This window comes from Zophobas morio, unplaced genomic scaffold (assembly GCF_036711695.1).
Source record: "Zophobas morio isolate AGI-343-1 ecotype UQ-CSIRO unplaced genomic scaffold, CSIRO_AGI_Zmor_V1 ptg000026l, whole genome shotgun sequence".
Taxonomy (NCBI): Eukaryota; Metazoa; Arthropoda; class Insecta; order Coleoptera; family Tenebrionidae; genus Zophobas; species Zophobas morio.
In genome coordinates, this window is record NW_026972131.1 from 15,830,376 (window position 1) to 15,849,118 (window position 18,743).

The window sequence follows — 18,743 nt, forward strand, 5'->3', positions numbered from 1 at the left end:
GTTAATAACGCATGCGCATACAGCCCCTAAACAAGAAGAACCGACAAACCCGTGTCAGCCGAGCCCTTGCGGACCCAACAGCCAATGTCGCGAAGTCAACAAACAAGCGGTTTGTTCGTGCCTGCCCGAATACATGGGATCTCCGCCGAACTGCAGACCCGAATGCGTGGTCAGTTCGGAATGCCCACTTACGAAAGCCTGCGTAAACCAAAAGTGTGTGGACCCTTGCCCCGGTACTTGCGGCCTTAATGCCAGATGCGAAGTGATCAACCATAGCCCGATCTGTAGCTGCCAGTCGGGTTACACCGGCGACCCGTTCACTAGATGTTTCCCCATTCCACGTAAGCGTTTTGGTAGTGTCCTACAACTAAAGGTAACACGTTGTCGTTATAGCACCACCAGTAGAACCTGAACGGCCTGTAGTTACCGACCCTTGCGTGCCATCACCTTGTGGCGCGAACAGTCAATGCCGAAATATAGGTGGTTCGCCATCATGCTCTTGTCTCCCAGAATTTACAGGAAGCCCACCCAACTGTCGCCCAGAATGTACCATTAATCCCGAATGCTCCAGCAATTTGGCTTGTATAAGACAAAAATGTAGAGACCCATGCCCCGGTTCTTGCGGCTCAGGAGCTCAATGCAGCGTCATAAACCACACACCCATTTGCACGTGTCCTGAAGGATACACAGGAGACCCGTTCACGTACTGCCAACCCAAACCGCAAGAAATCGAACCTGTTAAAACCGACCCATGCAACCCATCACCTTGTGGACCCAATGCTCGTTGTGATAACGGCGCGTGTACATGTTTGCCCGAATACCAAGGAGATCCTTACCGAGGGTGCAGACCAGAATGCGTCCTCAGCACTGATTGCCCTAGAGACAAAGCTTGTATAAGAAATAAATGCCAAGATCCTTGCCCTGGCACTTGTGGCCAAAATGCCGAATGTGCCGTTATAAATCATATCCCGACATGTACGTGCATACAAGGTTATTCCGGAAATGCTTTCGTTTTGTGTTCACCAATTCCAGGTAACTGTGTAACCCGTCGCGTTTTCTTTTTTAACTTGTCGTTTTAGCACCGGTCCCTGTTAATCCTTGCAGTCCTTCACCGTGTGGACCTAACAGCCAATGCCGCGAAGTGAACGGTCAAGCCGTTTGCTCTTGCGTCCCTGGATTCATAGGAACTCCACCAACTTGTCGACCCGAATGTGTTACTAGTTCAGAGTGTTCCCTTAATCAAGCTTGTATTAACCAAAAATGTATCGATCCTTGTCCCGGAACTTGCGGAATTGGAGCTGTTTGCCAGGTGGTTAGTCACAACCCTATTTGTAGCTGCCCTCCAAGACACACAGGAGATCCTTTCACGAGATGTTCACCAATCAGAGGTAGAATTCCATTTTTTCGTTATAGAAACGAGCTTCATTATGCGAAATTCTAGAAGAGCCACCCGTTGTTCCAACAAACCCTTGTCAGCCCACACCTTGTGGTGCCAACAGCCAGTGCAGAGACGTCGGTGGTTCTCCATCATGCTCTTGCCTCCCTGAATTCATAGGAAGCCCACCCAACTGTCGCCCTGAATGCGTCAGTAACAGCGAATGCGCCAATCACTTGGCTTGCATCAATCAAAAGTGTAAAGACCCCTGTCCTGGAACTTGTGGCCAAAACGCAGAATGCAGAGTCGTGAGTCACTCACCCAACTGTGTTTGCATTTCTGGTTATGTAGGAAACCCGTTCACATCATGTTCACCTCAAAGTATGTCCATCTTTTTTTTTTTGTAAGTACCCATCCAACATAATTTATTCGCAGTGACTCCGCCGATTGTCGAAAGACCCACCCCTTGCTTGCCTTCCCCGTGCGGCGTCAACGCCATCTGTCGCGAACAAAACGGCGCAGGAGCTTGCATTTGTCAACCCGAACACGTCGGAAACCCTTACGAAGGCTGCAGACCCGAGTGTGTTCTCAACTCTGACTGTCCATCAAACAAAGCTTGCGTGAACCAAAAATGTAAAGACCCGTGCCCGGGAACATGTGGTCAAAACGCCCAGTGTCAAGTTATCAATCATTTACCGTCCTGTACTTGCATACCTGGTTACACCGGAGATCCGTTCAGATTCTGCAATTTACCACAACAACGTAAGAATTTTCGTGTTACGATTCCCTCAGTTCTAATGTCTTCCCAACAGCTGTAATTGAAGAAACGCCCACGAACCCTTGCCAACCTAGTCCTTGTGGCCCCAACAGTCAGTGCCGTGAGGTTAACAGTCAAGCGGTGTGCTCTTGTTTGCCAAATTACGTAGGAAGTCCTCCAGGATGCAGACCTGAGTGCGTGGTTAGCTCGGAATGTGCGCAAACTAAAGCTTGCGTTAACCAAAAATGCGTCGACCCTTGTCCTGGTACTTGCGGTTTGAACGCTAAATGCCAGGTTATCAATCACAGTCCCATATGTAGTTGTCAGTCGAGCTATACCGGTGATCCATTCACTAGATGTTATCCGATACCACGTAAGCGGTCAATTTTTGAGTTTTTTTTGGTTTTGTGACGAGAATCTTTTAGCGCCTCCAGTTGAACCTCAACCCGTACCAAGTAATCCGTGTGTGCCCTCACCATGCGGCCCCAACAGTCAATGCAGAGATATAGGCGGTGCACCATCATGTTCTTGCCTCAATAATTATATAGGAAATCCACCGAACTGTCGTCCGGAATGTAGCATCAATTCAGAATGCTCGAGTAACTTGGCTTGTATTAGAGAGAAATGTAGAGACCCGTGTCCGGGATCTTGCGGTGCGAACGCACGATGTGAAGTTATCAATCATACTCCGACTTGTACATGTCCGGAAGGATTTACGGGAGATCCGTTCACTAATTGTTATCCAAAACCACCAGAAGAACCCCCTGCTCCGAAAGACCCATGCAACCCGTCTCCATGTGGTGCTAACGCTCAGTGCGACAACGGTATATGCACGTGCCTACCCGAATATCAAGGAGATCCATACAGAGGGTGTAGACCTGAGTGCGTACTCAATAACGATTGCCCCAGAGACAAAGCTTGCATCAGAAGCAAGTGTAAAGACCCCTGTCCCGGAACTTGCGGCCAAAACGCCGAATGTAGCGTTATTAATCACATCCCGACCTGTACTTGCATACAAGGATACATCGGAAACGCTTTTGTCCTCTGCTCTCCTATACCATCGGAAACACCTAAGAACCCGTGCAGTCCATCTCCGTGCGGCCCCAACAGCCAGTGTAGAGAAATCAACAACCAAGCTGTCTGTTCGTGCGTACCAGGTTTCATTGGCAGCCCACCAACTTGTCGCCCTGAATGTATCTCAAGCCCAGAATGTTCCCTCAATGAGGCTTGCGTAAACCAGAAATGTATAGACCCTTGTCCTGGAACCTGCGGCATAAACGCTAGATGTCAAGTAGTCAACCACAACCCGATTTGTAGTTGTCCGCAAGGCCAAACCGGTGACCCGTTCACGAGATGCTCCATCATTATCGAAGAACCTCCAGTGGTTCCCGCAAACCCGTGCCAACCTTCACCCTGCGGCGCTAACGCTCAGTGCAGAGAAGTAGGCGGTGCTCCGTCCTGCTCCTGCTTGCCTGAATTTATTGGAACTCCACCTAACTGCAGACCCGAGTGTGTCAGTAACAGCGAATGTGCGAACAACTTGGCCTGCATTAACCAAAAATGTAAAGACCCGTGCCCCGGAAGCTGCGGAGCTAACGCCGAATGCCGAGTTATCAGTCACACTCCCAACTGCGTATGCGTACCAGGTTACGAAGGAAATCCTTTCGTGCAATGCCTACAGAGAGTAGTCCCTCCGGTGGAAACCAGACCGACGCCTTGTGTCCCTTCACCTTGTGGTACTAATGCGGTGTGTAGAGAACAAAACGGAGCCGGAGCCTGCTCGTGTCTTCCTGAATACGTTGGTAACCCGTATGAGGGTTGTCGCCCAGAATGTACTCTCAATTCTGACTGTCCTTCAAACAAAGCCTGTATCAAGAACAAGTGTTTGGATCCTTGTCCAGGAACTTGCGGTCTAAATGCAGACTGTCAAGTGATTAATCATTTGCCATCGTGTACTTGCAGAACAGGATACACCGGCGATCCATTCCGTTATTGCAACGTAGCGCCTCAACCCAGTAAGATTCTCCGTGACAGTTTTTTCAACGATTCTAACTTTATCTTAATTTAGCAATCGAAGAAGAACCTAAGAATCCATGCCAACCTAGCCCTTGTGGTCCTAACAGTCAATGCCGCGAAGTAAACGGACAAGCTGTTTGTTCGTGCCTTCCTAACTATTCCGGAAGTCCCCCTGGATGCAGACCTGAGTGTGTCGTGAGCTCCGAATGCCCCCAAAATAAAGCTTGCGTGAATCAAAAGTGTGTTGACCCTTGCCCAGGCACGTGCGGCCTTAACGCTGGATGCCAAGTGATAAACCACAGTCCCATATGTAGTTGCCAGTCGGGTTACACCGGAGATCCGTTTACCAGATGCTTCCCTCTACCACGTAAGACACCGAAGGCTTGTCGAAAAATAAATTACAGCCAAATTTTTAGCTCCCCCTGTAGAACCTACGAAGCCGACCGTCTTTAATCCTTGCGTGCCCAGTCCGTGCGGTCCCAATTCTCAGTGTAGAGACGTGGGAGGCGTACCATCCTGTTCTTGTTTAAATAACTTTGTAGGAAGTCCACCCAACTGTAGACCAGAGTGTACCATTAACCCAGAGTGTTCGAGCAACTTGGCTTGCATACGCGAAAAATGTAGAGATCCCTGTCCCGGTTCTTGCGGATCTGGTGCTCAATGCAGTGTTATCAATCACACTCCAATCTGTACATGCCCCGAAGGTTACACAGGTGATCCGTTTAATTATTGCCAACCAAAACCACCAGAAGTTGAACCCACTAAAACCGACCCATGCAATCCTTCTCCTTGCGGCGCAAACGCCCAATGCAACAACGGAATATGCACCTGTTTACCAGAATACCAAGGAGACCCTTACAGAGGTTGCAGACCCGAGTGTGTCTTAAACAGCGACTGCCCGAGAGACAAAGCATGTATAAGAAATAAATGCACAGATCCTTGTCCGGGCACTTGTGGCCAAAACGCAGAATGTGCTGTCATAAATCACATCCCTACTTGCTCTTGTATTCAGGGTTATATAGGAAATGCATTCGTACTGTGCACACGCATCCCAGGTAAAACTTCGTTACCTCATTGTCCAATTTTATTTTCACCGCAACATTTTAGAACCCGAATCGAAGAACCCTTGCAGTCCGTCACCCTGCGGACCTAACAGTCAGTGCAGAGAAATCAACGGCCAAGCTGTCTGTTCGTGTGTTGTTGGCTACATCGGTAGTCCCCCTACTTGCAGACCCGAATGTATCACAAGTTCCGAATGTTCCCTGAACGAGGCGTGCGTTAATCAAAAATGTATCGATCCCTGCCCCGGAACGTGCGGATTGAACGCTAGATGTCAAGTTGTAAATCACAATCCGATATGCAGTTGTCCACCCAAATACACCGGAGATCCTTTCACGCGGTGTTCCCCGATTAAAGAAGAACCACCAGTCGTTCCCACAAACCCGTGCCAACCATCACCTTGCGGCCCCAACTCGCAGTGTAAAGACATCAACGGATCACCGTCATGTTCTTGTTTACCTGAATTTATCGGGACACCACCCAGCTGCAGACCCGAGTGCGTCAGTAACAGCGAATGTTCCAACTCTTTGGCGTGCATCAACAACAAATGTAAAGACCCATGTCCTGGAATTTGCGGCCAAAACGCCGAATGTCGGGTCGTCAGTCACACGCCCAACTGTGTTTGCATTCAAGGCTACGTCGGAAACCCGTTCAGCAGTTGTCAACCGTATGAAACCCCTAAACCCGCGACTCCGTCCAATCCTTGCTTCCCTTCACCGTGTGGCGCTAACGCTATTTGTCAACAGCGAAACGACGCCGGCTCTTGCACCTGTATTCCAGATTACATCGGTAACCCCTACGAAGGTTGCAGGCCTGAATGTGTGTTGAGCACGGATTGTCCTTCCAATAAAGCTTGCATCCGAAACAAATGTATGGACCCTTGCCCCGGCACTTGCGGCCAAAACGCAGAATGTCAAGTTATCAACCACTTGGCCTCTTGTACTTGTATCCCAGGTTACACCGGCGATCCTTTCAGATTTTGCAACGTAATTCCACCAACTGAAAGTAAGAACGCGCTTTAAATCATCGATTATACCTACAACTCAACATTTACAGCTGTGAAACAACCGACGAACCCGTGTCAGCCAAACCCTTGCGGCCCCAACAGTCAATGCCGCGAAGTTAATGAACAAGCGGTTTGTTCTTGTTTACCAAATTACATAGGAAGTCCACCTGGGTGCCGACCTGAGTGTGTCGTTAGTTCCGAGTGTGCCTTAACCAAAGCTTGTTCGAACCAGAAATGTGTTGACCCTTGTCCCGGAACTTGCGGAGTAAACGCTAGATGTGAAGTTATTAACCACAGTCCCATTTGTAGCTGCCAGTCAGGTCACACCGGCGATCCTTTCACTAGATGTTACCCACAACCACGTAAGAACGCCGTCGCTTGTTTCGTACTTGTCAAAACATGTCACAATTTTAGCACCCAAAACCGAATCACCACCAGTTCCCGTTAACCCGTGTGTTCCTTCACCTTGCGGACCGCATTCCATCTGCCAAGATATTAACGGTTCACCATCTTGCTCGTGTGTGGCAAGCTACATCGGCACACCCCCCAACTGTAGACCAGAATGTAGCATCAACTCCGAATGTCCGAGTAACTTGGCTTGCATCCGCGAAAAGTGTAGAGATCCCTGCCCGGGATCTTGCGGTAGCAACGCTCACTGTAGCGTTATCAACCACACCCCTATTTGCACATGTCCAGAGTCTTACACAGGCAACCCGTTCGAATATTGTGTGTTCAAAGTTCAAAAGACGCCGCCCCCTCCTGCGGACCCATGTAATCCATCACCGTGCGGCGCAAACGCTCAATGCAACAACGGCATCTGCACCTGTTTGCCTGAGTATCAAGGCGATCCTTACCGAGGATGTAGACCCGAATGTGTTCTCAACACCGACTGTTCTAGAGATAAGGCGTGCGTTCGAAACAAGTGTATAGACCCTTGCCCAGGCACCTGCGGTCAAAACGCTGAATGCGCGGTCATTAACCACATAGCCACTTGTTCGTGCATTCAAGGCTACACCGGCAATGCGTTCGTACTTTGCTCCCAAATACCAGGTAAAATTTGAAAATTGTTTCAAAACGAATTTACTGATTCTTTCGTGGCAGCTCGAATTCCACAAAATCCATGCAACCCGTCACCTTGCGGACCCAACAGTCAATGCAGAGAGATTAACGGACAAGCTGTATGTTCGTGTGTGCTCGGTTTTAGCGGAAGCCCACCGACTTGTAGACCCGAGTGTGTGCAAAACTCGGAGTGTTCCCTAACACAAGCCTGTGTCAATCAAAAATGTATCGACCCTTGCCCTGGAACGTGCGGATTGAACGGTAGATGCGAAGTTAGAAACCATAATCCGATTTGTAGTTGTCCGGTTAGATACACAGGCGATCCGTTTGTCAGATGTCTACCCATTAGTAAGTCTTCAAGCTTGTGAATTGTGGTCACTTTAACACCAATTCTATTACAGTCGAACCACCTGCTCCACCAGTCAATCCTTGCCAACCTTCACCTTGCGGACCGAACGCACAATGCAAAGAAATAAACGGTTCGCCCTCTTGCTCTTGCTTGCCAGAATTTATAGGTTCCGCGCCCAATTGTCGACCTGAGTGTGTCAGTAACAGCGAATGTTCGAATCATCTTGCTTGCATTAACCAAAAATGTAGAGATCCGTGCCCTGGCACTTGCGGACAGAACGCCGAATGTCGAGTCATCAGTCATACACCCAATTGCGTTTGCATCGTTGGCTTTTCGGGTAATCCGTTCCAAAGGTGTATTAAAGCAGAAGGTACTTAATCTCGTCATCGCTATATGTGTGTTTACGACGTATGCCATTTTAGAACCGAGACCCCCAGCAGCAAATCAAATAAATCCATGCGTGCCTTCTCCTTGCGGAGCAAACGCGCTCTGCAAAGAACGCAACAATGCTGGCTCGTGCGTTTGTTTGCCCGAATACATTGGCAATCCTTACGAAGGATGCCGACCCGAATGTGTCCTCAACAGTGACTGTCCTTCGAACAAAGCTTGTATTAACCAGAAATGTAGAGACCCTTGTCCTGGCACGTGCGGGCAAAACGCTGATTGCCAGGTTATCAACCATTTACCGTCGTGTACCTGCATCCCTGGTTTTACGGGCGATCCTTTCAGATATTGTAATAGAATTCCTCCTGAAGAAGGTGAGTTGAGTGTTAAGACGCGTACTTTTTTGTGACGAGCTTCTTGTAGAGCCTAAAACTCCTGCACACCCTTGCCAACCCAGCCCTTGCGGGCCCAACAGTCAATGTCGCGAAGTTAACGAACAAGCCGTTTGTTCTTGCCTCCCTAATTACGTAGGAAGTCCACCGGGATGTAGACCGGAATGTGTGGTCAGCTCCGAGTGTCCTCTCACGCAAGCGTGCCTTAATCAAAAGTGTGTCGACCCTTGCCCTGGAACTTGCGGTGTTAGCGCTAGGTGTGAAGTTATCAATCACAGTCCTATTTGTAGCTGCGAACAAGGTTACACCGGCGATCCGTTCACAAGATGCTACCCAATTCCACGTAAATGCGTAACTTCATTTAATCAAAAGGTGCCTAACCGTGCTCTTACAGCTCCACCGCCGACACCAACGACGCCACCTGTAATAAATCCTTGCGTTCCATCACCTTGTGGACCGAACTCACAGTGTCGAAACGTCGGAGACTCTCCTTCGTGCTCATGCTTGCCTAACTTCTTAGGAAGTCCCCCCAACTGTAGACCGGAATGTACGATTAACTCTGAGTGTCCAAGCAATCTGGCTTGCATTAATAGTAAATGTAGAGACCCTTGTCCCGGATCTTGTGGCATCAATGCCCTTTGCGAAGTGAGAAACCACAATCCCAATTGTAGGTGTCCGTCGGGTTACGAAGGCGATTCATTCATTTCGTGTTATCCGAGACCAGCTCCACCGCAACGTAAGATTTCATCACATTCACAACAATTATTTTGTCACAATGACGATTGCAGCGCCACCAAAAACTGACCCTTGTTATCCAAACCCTTGTGGACCAAACGCCCAATGTAACGGAGGTGTCTGCACTTGCATACCCGAGTATCAAGGTGACCCCTATAGAGAATGTCGACCCGAATGTCTTCGAAACACGGACTGCCCTCGTGATAAGGCCTGCGTTAGAAATAAATGTATAGACCCTTGCCCAGGAACGTGCGGAGTTAACGCTGAATGCAACGTTTTCAATCACTTCCCATCTTGTAATTGCTTGGAAGGATACAAGGGAGATCCTTTCGTTAACTGTCGTAAAGTCGAACGTAAGAAATAACCCTTGAGCGTCTGCAGTGTTCTATAATCTTTAATAATTATAGATCTGCCTCCGCAAGACCCATGCAACCCGTCTCCTTGCGGCCCCAACAGTCAATGTCGCGAAATAAACGGCCAAGCCATTTGTTCTTGCCTTATTGGCTACATCGGTAGCCCTCCGTCTTGCAGACCAGAGTGCGTAAGTAGCTCCGATTGCGAGCTCAACAAAGCTTGCATCAATCAAAAATGCGTCGACCCTTGCCCCGGAACTTGCGGTATCCGCGCTCTATGCCAAGTCATCAACCACAACCCCATCTGTACGTGCCCACCACAGTACACCGGCGATCCCTTCATACAGTGTAAAGTCATAATCGGTACGTTACCTCTTCCTTGAAACTAAAGTCAACTCTAAACTCATTTTACAAAACAGTGAAAGTGGAACCAGTCGAAAAACCAAGAGATCCCTGCGTTCCTTCACCGTGCGGCCCCAATGCTCAATGCGAACCCACCCCCGCCGGAACTGCCAAATGTACTTGCATTCCGAAATATATCGGAGCCCCACCAAATTGCAGACCCGAGTGTCTGACCAATAACGACTGCTCGAAAGACTTAGCTTGTATCAACTTAAAATGTCAAGACCCCTGCCCTGGTTCGTGTGGAATTAACGCTCGTTGTATCGTTGTCAACCATGTACCTAACTGTTTGTGTTTGGATAACTATGTAGGAGATCCTTTCACTATATGCACAGTAAAACCAAGTAAGCACTAAACTTTTGCATGTCCAAACATTGGTCTTCGTCGATACTGATACCGTTGTTTTGTTTAGCACCGACACCACCACCACGAGCTAAGGAAGACCCGTGCTATCCATCGCCGTGTGGACCCAACGCGAGATGCCGCGCAGAAAACGGTTACGCAATTTGCGAATGCCTGCCAGAATACCACGGAAATCCGTACGAAAACTGCAGACCAGAGTGCTTAAGTAACTCCGACTGTCCAATGAACAGAGCGTGCATCAGAAACAAATGTGAAGACCCGTGTCCCGGCACGTGTGGAATTAACGCCATCTGTACCGTCACAAATCACGTACCCGTCTGTTCTTGCCCCGACAGGTACAACGGAGACGCCTTTAGACTCTGTACCCCGATAATCGGTAAGTTATTTCACTCACTTGAAGAGAGTGTCACATTTCGAAATTCTAGAACCGCCAGTTGCCGACCCGTGCAACCCGTCCCCTTGCGGTATTAACACCGTGTGCCGTGTATCCGGCCAAAACGCCATCTGCGAATGTTTGCCAGGCTTCTTCGGAACGGCTTCCGCCGGCGGCTGTCGCCCAGAATGTACCATCAGCGCCGACTGTCCAAGAGACAAAGCTTGCGTCAACACCAAGTGTGTCGACCCATGCCCCGGCGTCTGTGGCTTCAATGCAATTTGCCAAGTCATCAACCACAGCCCGGTCTGTAGCTGTCCGCCGCCGCTCTTAGGAGATCCGTTCACGCTATGCAGAGAACAAGCCCCAGAACCGCCATCCGACCCTTGCAACCCTTCGCCTTGTCGCCTCAATGGCCAATGCCGCGTCATCAACGGCGTCGCCAGCTGCATTTACCCCGAATGTATCATCAACCAAGATTGTCCACGAGACAAAGCGTGCTACAACCAGAAGTGCAAAGATCCCTGTCGCGACTCATGCGGCATTAACGCTCTCTGTCAAGCTATCAACCACAAGGCCGTCTGCACCTGTCCCCCTAACTACGTGGGTTCGCCGGAAGTCCAATGTCGCTTACGCGACGTAGTAGTCCCCAGACCCAAACCCGAGTGCGTCCAGGACTCCCACTGTACCAACGATAAAGCGTGCATTAACGAACACTGCCTGAACCCTTGTCTCGTCTCGCCTGGTATATGCGGCGAAAACGCCGAGTGTCGTCCACAGGCCCATCGCGCGGTGTGCATCTGCAGGGACGGCTACACCGGTAACGCGCAAAGAGCGTGCTTCGAAATCGGATGCCGATCTGACAGCGACTGTCCGCCTATCCAGGCGTGTATCAACCGGGAATGCGTCGACCCTTGCACGTTCACCTCGTGCGGACTCAACGCACTCTGCAAAGCCGACTCAAATCATAAAGCGCGCTGCTACTGCCCGGATAACTTCAGAGGTAATCCACTGATCAGGTGCGAGAGACCGGAGTGTCTGCGCGACGACGACTGTCCCTATAACCTGGCCTGCCGAAACGAAAGATGCGAAGATCCGTGCAACTGTGGAGCTGGAGCGGTTTGTCGGGTGGATAACCACAGGGCTCAGTGCTCTTGTCCGCCGGGTTACACCGGAAACCCCATCAGCGAATGTCGCTTCGTGCCACCAGAAAAGCCACCCCAATGTAAGATGGACGCTGACTGTGCCAGCAAACTTGCTTGCTTCAGCGGAGTTTGTAAGAATCCTTGTGTGGAGACCAAGCCTTGCGGAGCTAATGCGGAGTGTTCTGTGGTGGATACGCTACCGCTGAGGACCATGTCGTGTCTGTGCTTGCCGGGCTACGTAGGTGATGCAGATGTAGAATGTAGACCAGGTAAACAATGTTCTCGCCTCGTGTTGACTACGACTAATAAACGACAAAGCTTCATTTTCAGGTTACCTATCCCTAATTCCTTATAATTCCGTAATTAATCTCGTAACAGCAACACGCATTTTAATTTAACTTCCCCCGGTTATTCTCAATTCAAACTGATTTTGACTTGTCATAGGTACTAAAGAAGAACCGGGTTGTAAGACCCACGACGAATGCTCTCTCAGCGAAGTTTGCATCAACAGAAACTGCGTGAATCCGTGCGCGGTAGGAAACCCGTGTGCGTTAACGGCAGAATGTAAACCCACCAATCACAAAGCCGTGTGTAGATGTCCATCAGGCCTCGCCGGAAATCCATTCATTAGATGTTACGAAGGTAATCCTTCTCGTGCACCCTCTTCAAATTAATAAATCACCAATGATTCCAGAACCCAAGATCAAACCCGAATGTACTTCGGATGGCGAATGTTCCAACGACAAATCCTGTATCAACCAACGCTGCCAAGACCCGTGCGTTGTGTCCAACCCATGCGGAACCAACGCCCAGTGCCGAACCAGCGTACACCGACCCACATGTCTTTGTCCAGACGGTTGGGGCGGAAATCCACAAATCGTCTGCTACAAAGGTAAGTCCTTCGTACCCGCATCACCGCCAACTCACGTCTTCTTCGTTTCTAGCCGAATGTACCACCAACAACGACTGTCCCTACAACAAAGCCTGCATCAACGAAAACTGCGCTGACCCGTGCATATCCCAGAGCTGCGGCCGCGGTGCTGAGTGTCTCGTCCAGAACCACAGAGCGTCGTGTCAGTGTCCAGCCGGTATGCAAGGAAACCCCTTGGTGGCTTGCATCGCTGGTATTTGCCAATACAACGAAGACTGCGCTGATCACGAAGCCTGTGACCGTCTCAACAGAGTGTGTAGACCGGTTTGCGACGAAGACAGTTGCGCGGACACGGCCACCTGCGTGGGCCAGCAACATCAGCCCAAGTGTACTTGTCCGCCTGGAACAACTGGAAGTCCGTTCGTGGAGTGCAGAGGTGCTGTAATTCCAGAACCGGAATGTCGTGCAGACTCAGACTGTCCCTCGCAACTGGCATGCATCAACCAGCTATGTAAAAATCCATGCGCTAATGCGGACATTTGCTCCCGAGACCAGGAATGTAGGGTATTGGACACGCTGCCGCTGCGAACGGTACTGTGTCAATGTCCGGCGGACACCATCGCCGACCATGTGGGCAACTGTAAACCTATACGAGCTGAACCGGAGTGCCGAGTCGACTCGGACTGCAGCGACAGCGAGAAATGTCTCAGGAGTAGTTGCGTTGAAGCTTGCAGGGTGGATACTTGCGGAGTTAACGCTTTATGTAACTCGCTTCATCATCAAGCGGTGTGCACGTGTGCTCCTGGATACACCGGAAACCCTCACTACGAGTGCACTAACGGTAAGTACTTTGCACGGTGGCGATTTCGAATGTTTAAGCGTGTTTTTTAGTTCCAAGACAACCACCGAGGCCCATCGCTGAGTGCTACACCGACAGCGACTGTTCGTACGACAAGACATGCAGAAACGACGTTTGTGTTAATCCATGTGTGAATGACAAACCGTGTGCAGTAGGGGCTTTCTGCTCCGTCGACAACCACAAAGCTAAGTGTAACTGCCCAGCCGGATATATAGGCAATCCTGTGATTGAATGCATACCGCGTGAGTATTTTCACCTTCCTCCGTGACCAGTAGTACATCGATTTTGTTTTTTAGCAACGGGTCCAACCGTCGGTTGTACTTCCAACTCTCAGTGCGCCCAGAGTGAATCCTGCGTCAACTCCTTGTGCGTCAGTCCTTGCAATTGCGGTTCCCACGCCGACTGCAGAGTCGTCAACCACTACCCGATCTGCTATTGTCTGCCTGGTTATTCCGGAAACCCACAAACCGGTTGCGTTAAACGTAAGACCGTACCTCAGCCCACCTCTCCCGATTTAACTCTGTTGTTTCAGTGGGTTGCCAATCTGACAATGAATGCAGCAACGACAAACAGTGCTACAACGGCCAATGTATCAATCCTTGTATCTTGGGAGATCCGTGTGCAAGAAACGCCGAATGCTACGGCAGCAACCACAAAGCGGCTTGCAAGTGTCCACCGGGTTACTCCGGAAACCCATTCGACCGTTGCCAACGCGTCGAATGTCACACGGATACCGACTGTCCCAATAATCGGGCTTGCATTGAAGAACGCTGCGTCGATCCTTGCTCGAACATCGCAAACCCGCCGTGCGCCCAAAATGCTATCTGCTATGCCCAAAATCACGCAGCCGGTTGCTTGTGTCCCTCACACTTGCCCGAAGGCAACCCGTTATCGTACTGTATGGCTCCAGCTCTGGTTCCAGGGCGGCCCGAGTGCGAACTCGACGTGGACTGTCCCAGTAAGCTGGCGTGCATCCAGAACAAATGTGTCAACCCGTGTGAAACGCTGTCACCGTGCCACCGCACGGCTCACTGTAGCGTCCTGGATACGATACCAGTGCGTACCATGATTTGCACATGTCCGGAAGGATGGGTTCCTAACGATAATGGTGAATGTCACGCCGTCGTGGTACCGATTCCTCCGGGATGCACCTCCGACAACGACTGCCCCAGCAATGAAGCTTGTATTAACCGATTATGTCGCAACCCTTGCGACTGTGGCACGCATGCGGCTTGCTATGTCCAGAACCACCGACCTATTTGTTCCTGCGAAGAAGGTTACGAGGGTAATCCTAACATAGCATGTCGTCAAGTGGGTTGCAGAATCGACTCCGAATGCGAATCTGGAAAATCGTGCATCAATGGCAACTGCATCAACCCTTGTCTCGTTAAGGATCCTTGTGGAATCAACGCCGAATGTTTTGTCTACCAGAACCGCGCCGAATGTCGCTGTCGCAGCGGCTACCGCGGAAATCCCTTGGAAAGATGTCGTGTGGTCGGTTGCACCTCCAACAGCGACTGTCCTGGCGATAGACAATGCATCAACGCCCAGTGTATTAACCCTTGCGTCTATGACAACCCGTGCTCACCTAGAGCGGAATGCCGCGTCCAGAACCACATGTCTCTATGTAGGTGCCCTAGTGGATACATCGGCAACCCTTACGTCGACTGTAGAAGAGAACCCCAACCCGAGTGCCGAGAAGATAGCGAATGTCCAACAAAACTCGCTTGTATTAATAAGAAATGCCAAGACCCTTGCGCCATCCTCGAACCCTGTCAACGCCCGGCCGAGTGTCAAGTCGTGGGTTCGGTACCTGTGAGGACGATGATCTGCGTATGCCCCCCTGGTTACATCAGTAGTGGCAGCGGCACCTGCAACCCGGTCACCGCCATCGTGACCGTAGGTGCCTGCGTCAGCGACAGCGAATGTCCCGCTGACAAGGCCTGCTTCAACGGCATCTGCAAGAACCCGTGCAACTGCGGTCCCTTCGCCGACTGCCGCGTCAAGAACCACAAGCCCGTGTGCACATGCAAACAGGGCTACGACGGCAACCCCGAGATCGAGTGCACGAGGGTCGGCTGCAGAAGCGACGACGACTGCTCGGGCCAGCACAGCTGTGTTAACCGGCAGTGCGTCCCGGTGTGCGCCGCCGATCGCTCCTCCTGCGGAGAGAAGGCCACTTGCTACGGTTTGAACCACAGAGCGGTGTGCGAATGTCCTCCTGGACTCGTCGGCAACGCCAAGATCTCCTGCATTTTGGTGGGCTGCCGCTCTGATACCGAGTGTCCGGGTAACCGTGCCTGCGTCAACAACAAATGCGAGGATCCTTGTGTCGCCTCCAACCCTTGCGAAGCTCCAGGAGAATGTAAAGTCTTCAACCACGCGGTGGAATGCGCGTGTCCTCCGGGCACGGTCAGCGACGGCAACTTGGGTTGCATGACGGTGGAAGAGAAGTGTCGCAAAGATTCGGAATGCCCGTCGCAATTCGCCTGCATCGGAGGAGAGTGTGTTAACCCGTGCACGTCCACGCAGCCTTGCGGAGTCAACGCCGAGTGCCGCGTGTTGGAAACGGAGCCCGTGAAAACGATGATCTGCGAGTGTTTGCCTGGCTTCCAAGGAAACGCAGCAGTTCAATGCGACAAAAGTAAGCTCTTTAGATTGAAACGACTTGTAGTAATATTGGGTTTTCAGTGGCGTGTTGGACCAACAAAGGTTTCGTCACCACTCCCGACGGTAAATGCGAATGCCCGCCCAACTCTGCCCTCAACGACGACAACGAATGTATTCCTTGTCTCGAAGAGAAAGGTCTGAAAATAGACGAGCGCGGCCACTGCGTCTGCGCCCTCGAGAAAGGTCTCATCATAGACGAACGCGGCAACTGCGTGTGTCCAATAGAATTCGGTTACCGACTCGACAGCCGCGGTAACTGCATCTCTCCACCTGGAGCCGAATGCGAAACGGACGACCAGTGTGCCGACGACAAATTCTGCAACCCCGAAACTAAAACTTGTCAGAATCCTTGCTTGCACAAGCAGTGCGGCGTCAACGCTTTCTGTAACGCCACCAACCACATCGCCACTTGTCAATGCATCGCGGAGTACAGCGGAGATCCTAAAGTCGCATGCAGTACGTCCTCGGTTCGCGTTTGTATCTCTTTTGGTAACACGAGAAGTTTCAGGTCCTCCGTCCAGGTTCAAGACAGACTTCCCGCCACCGGTGCTGCGCGTCAGCTGCATGTCCGACGGCGTCCACGTCGAAATCAACATCGAAGAACAAGGATTTAACGGCGTTCTTTACGTGAAAGGCCACAGCAAGGACGAACAGTGCCGTAGGATAATCACGCTGCCGCAGGAATCTGGACCGGTTACCGAAATCTTCAAAGTTCACTTCGGAAACTGCGGTTTGATACACGTCAATGGCCAGGCGAGCTTCGTTCTAGTCATCCAAAAACATCCTAAGCTCGTGACGTACAAGGCCCAGGCTTACCACATCAAATGTGTCTATCAAACCGGCGAGCAGAACGTGACTCTTGGTTTCAACGTGTCGATGTTGACCACCGCCGGAACCATCGCCAACACCGGACCTCCACCCACTTGTACGATGAAGATAGTCACGCCTACCGGCCAGGAGATCAACTCGGCGGAGATCGGCGACAACCTCATGTTGCAGGTCGACGTGCAACCAGGCTCAATATACGGTGGCTTCGCCAGGAGTTGTGTGGCCAAAACGATGGAAGACAACGTGGAGAACGAGTACCTCGTGACTGATGAGAACGGCTGCGCCACCGACCCCACGATCTTCGGAGAGTGGGAACACAACTCCGACACCCAGAGCCTCTTGGCTAGCTTCAACGCGTTCAAGTTCCCCAGCAGCGACAACATCAGGTTCCAGTGCAACATTAGGGTGTGCTTCGGACGCTGCCAACCGGTAAGTGGACGTTGGGTTGAGTCGGTTCTCGGAATAAAGTTTCGCTTCCAGGTGAACTGTCGCGGTTACAACGCCTTCGGCCGCCGCAAGCGCGACGTCGAAGACTCCGAGAACAACACCGACGTAGCGCTGACCGGAGACTTGATCACCGGCCAGCTCAGAGAAGAAATAACAATCCAGTCCAACGCGATTTTGACGTTCGAGAGACGTGAGGAACGATTCGTGGACCCGACGGAAGGTTTGTTTTGAAGTAGTGTCGGGACGGAGGTTATTGATTTTGTAGTTGCAGCTCCCAAGGCCCAGCGGGTGGAGGACATCTGCGTGTCCATGATCGGCTTTATCATCGCCTTGATCATAACGGCTCTCTTGGCGCTCGTCGCCGTGGCGGTCGCCGTGTCCTGCTGGCTGATGGCATACCGCCGCCGGCCCAAGGAGACGGGACCTCTGCCGCATCCGCCCGAGTTCCCCAACCCGCTGTTCACGACGCCGGAACCCATGGCCGAACCGAGCCCCGACTACCTCACGTAATTAAGACAGATTTAGATAAGTTCCAATGCTCCTAAAACGACTCTATTTATGTGAAACAACGACTTGCGAAAGCAAACGAAATACTCGACTATTTTTATTTAAACGATTTTATTGTACATTTAATTCGCGTTTGTGGCGATTCCTGGCTTCTTTTGTATCCGTCCGTTGCTACTCACTCAGAAAACTGCCAGAAAGGAGCAGGAATCGGCACAAAATCGCATAGTGAAAATGAGAAAAATCGGAAATGTGTATGGACATCGAGTGAAGCGAAAGTATGGATCATACACATTTTGACTATCTTTTCCAGTGGCTTAATTTCGTTCGAGCTACTGTTGCAGACAAGGGGAAATTTTAATGAGGTGGTGGTTCTTTCTTTAACTCGCTTTAACCGAATGTTGTTAATTTTGACATTGACCCTTGAGTCTGTTTTTTTTCCTATTGTAAATACATTCGAAATAGTTTTTTCTTCACCTTTGAGCCACTGGAAGATGTAGCATTTATTTTTTAGATAAGACTATACATATTTTATTAAATAACTTGTATAAAGTGTATGAATGCGAATGAATGAGGAGCCTGGCTCAAGTTATTTTGGTGCTGACTGATATTTTTACTCAAAACAGTCAAACATTTAGTCAATCACGTCTTATTCATAGTACCTATTTATACGTTTGTAAGTCTCAAGGAGACAAAACTATCATTTTAACCAAAAAGTATTAAAATTTATGTACTAAATATTTTTTTTTTTTTAATTTAAACGACAAAATTTTATTAAATGTCTGTGAATGTTAAT

The 18,743-nt window shown here is 50.4% G+C and overlaps 1 protein-coding gene across 1 annotated transcript in view; it reads left to right on the plus strand.

The window, feature by feature from the left end:
* The window catches only part of LOC135136599 (uncharacterized), a 105,526-nt gene extending 86,841 nt beyond the window's left edge, over positions 1 to 18,685 (plus strand). The window contains exons 83-114 of the mRNA XM_064065957.1: positions 24 to 341; positions 394 to 1,032; positions 1,080 to 1,388; positions 1,442 to 1,756; positions 1,811 to 2,137; positions 2,188 to 2,505; positions 2,558 to 4,147; positions 4,201 to 4,515; positions 4,565 to 5,203; positions 5,256 to 6,212; positions 6,264 to 6,575; positions 6,628 to 7,263; positions 7,315 to 7,620; positions 7,674 to 7,991; positions 8,044 to 8,379; positions 8,429 to 8,740; positions 8,792 to 9,133; positions 9,186 to 9,485; positions 9,540 to 9,848; positions 9,905 to 10,231; positions 10,300 to 10,626; positions 10,676 to 12,037; positions 12,213 to 12,410; positions 12,463 to 12,660; positions 12,713 to 13,480; positions 13,531 to 13,740; positions 13,795 to 13,980; positions 14,031 to 16,142; positions 16,190 to 16,624; positions 16,671 to 17,425; positions 17,477 to 17,663; positions 17,715 to 18,685. Coding sequence (XP_063922027.1) covers positions 24 to 341; positions 394 to 1,032; positions 1,080 to 1,388; positions 1,442 to 1,756; positions 1,811 to 2,137; positions 2,188 to 2,505; positions 2,558 to 4,147; positions 4,201 to 4,515; positions 4,565 to 5,203; positions 5,256 to 6,212; positions 6,264 to 6,575; positions 6,628 to 7,263; positions 7,315 to 7,620; positions 7,674 to 7,991; positions 8,044 to 8,379; positions 8,429 to 8,740; positions 8,792 to 9,133; positions 9,186 to 9,485; positions 9,540 to 9,848; positions 9,905 to 10,231; positions 10,300 to 10,626; positions 10,676 to 12,037; positions 12,213 to 12,410; positions 12,463 to 12,660; positions 12,713 to 13,480; positions 13,531 to 13,740; positions 13,795 to 13,980; positions 14,031 to 16,142; positions 16,190 to 16,624; positions 16,671 to 17,425; positions 17,477 to 17,663; positions 17,715 to 17,953 — 16,202 coding nt within the window. The 3' untranslated portion in view covers positions 17,954 to 18,685. The remainder of the gene's footprint in view (positions 1 to 23; positions 342 to 393; positions 1,033 to 1,079; positions 1,389 to 1,441; positions 1,757 to 1,810; positions 2,138 to 2,187; positions 2,506 to 2,557; positions 4,148 to 4,200; positions 4,516 to 4,564; positions 5,204 to 5,255; positions 6,213 to 6,263; positions 6,576 to 6,627; positions 7,264 to 7,314; positions 7,621 to 7,673; positions 7,992 to 8,043; positions 8,380 to 8,428; positions 8,741 to 8,791; positions 9,134 to 9,185; positions 9,486 to 9,539; positions 9,849 to 9,904; positions 10,232 to 10,299; positions 10,627 to 10,675; positions 12,038 to 12,212; positions 12,411 to 12,462; positions 12,661 to 12,712; positions 13,481 to 13,530; positions 13,741 to 13,794; positions 13,981 to 14,030; positions 16,143 to 16,189; positions 16,625 to 16,670; positions 17,426 to 17,476; positions 17,664 to 17,714) is intronic.
* The last annotated feature ends 58 nt before the right edge of the window (positions 18,686 to 18,743 follow it).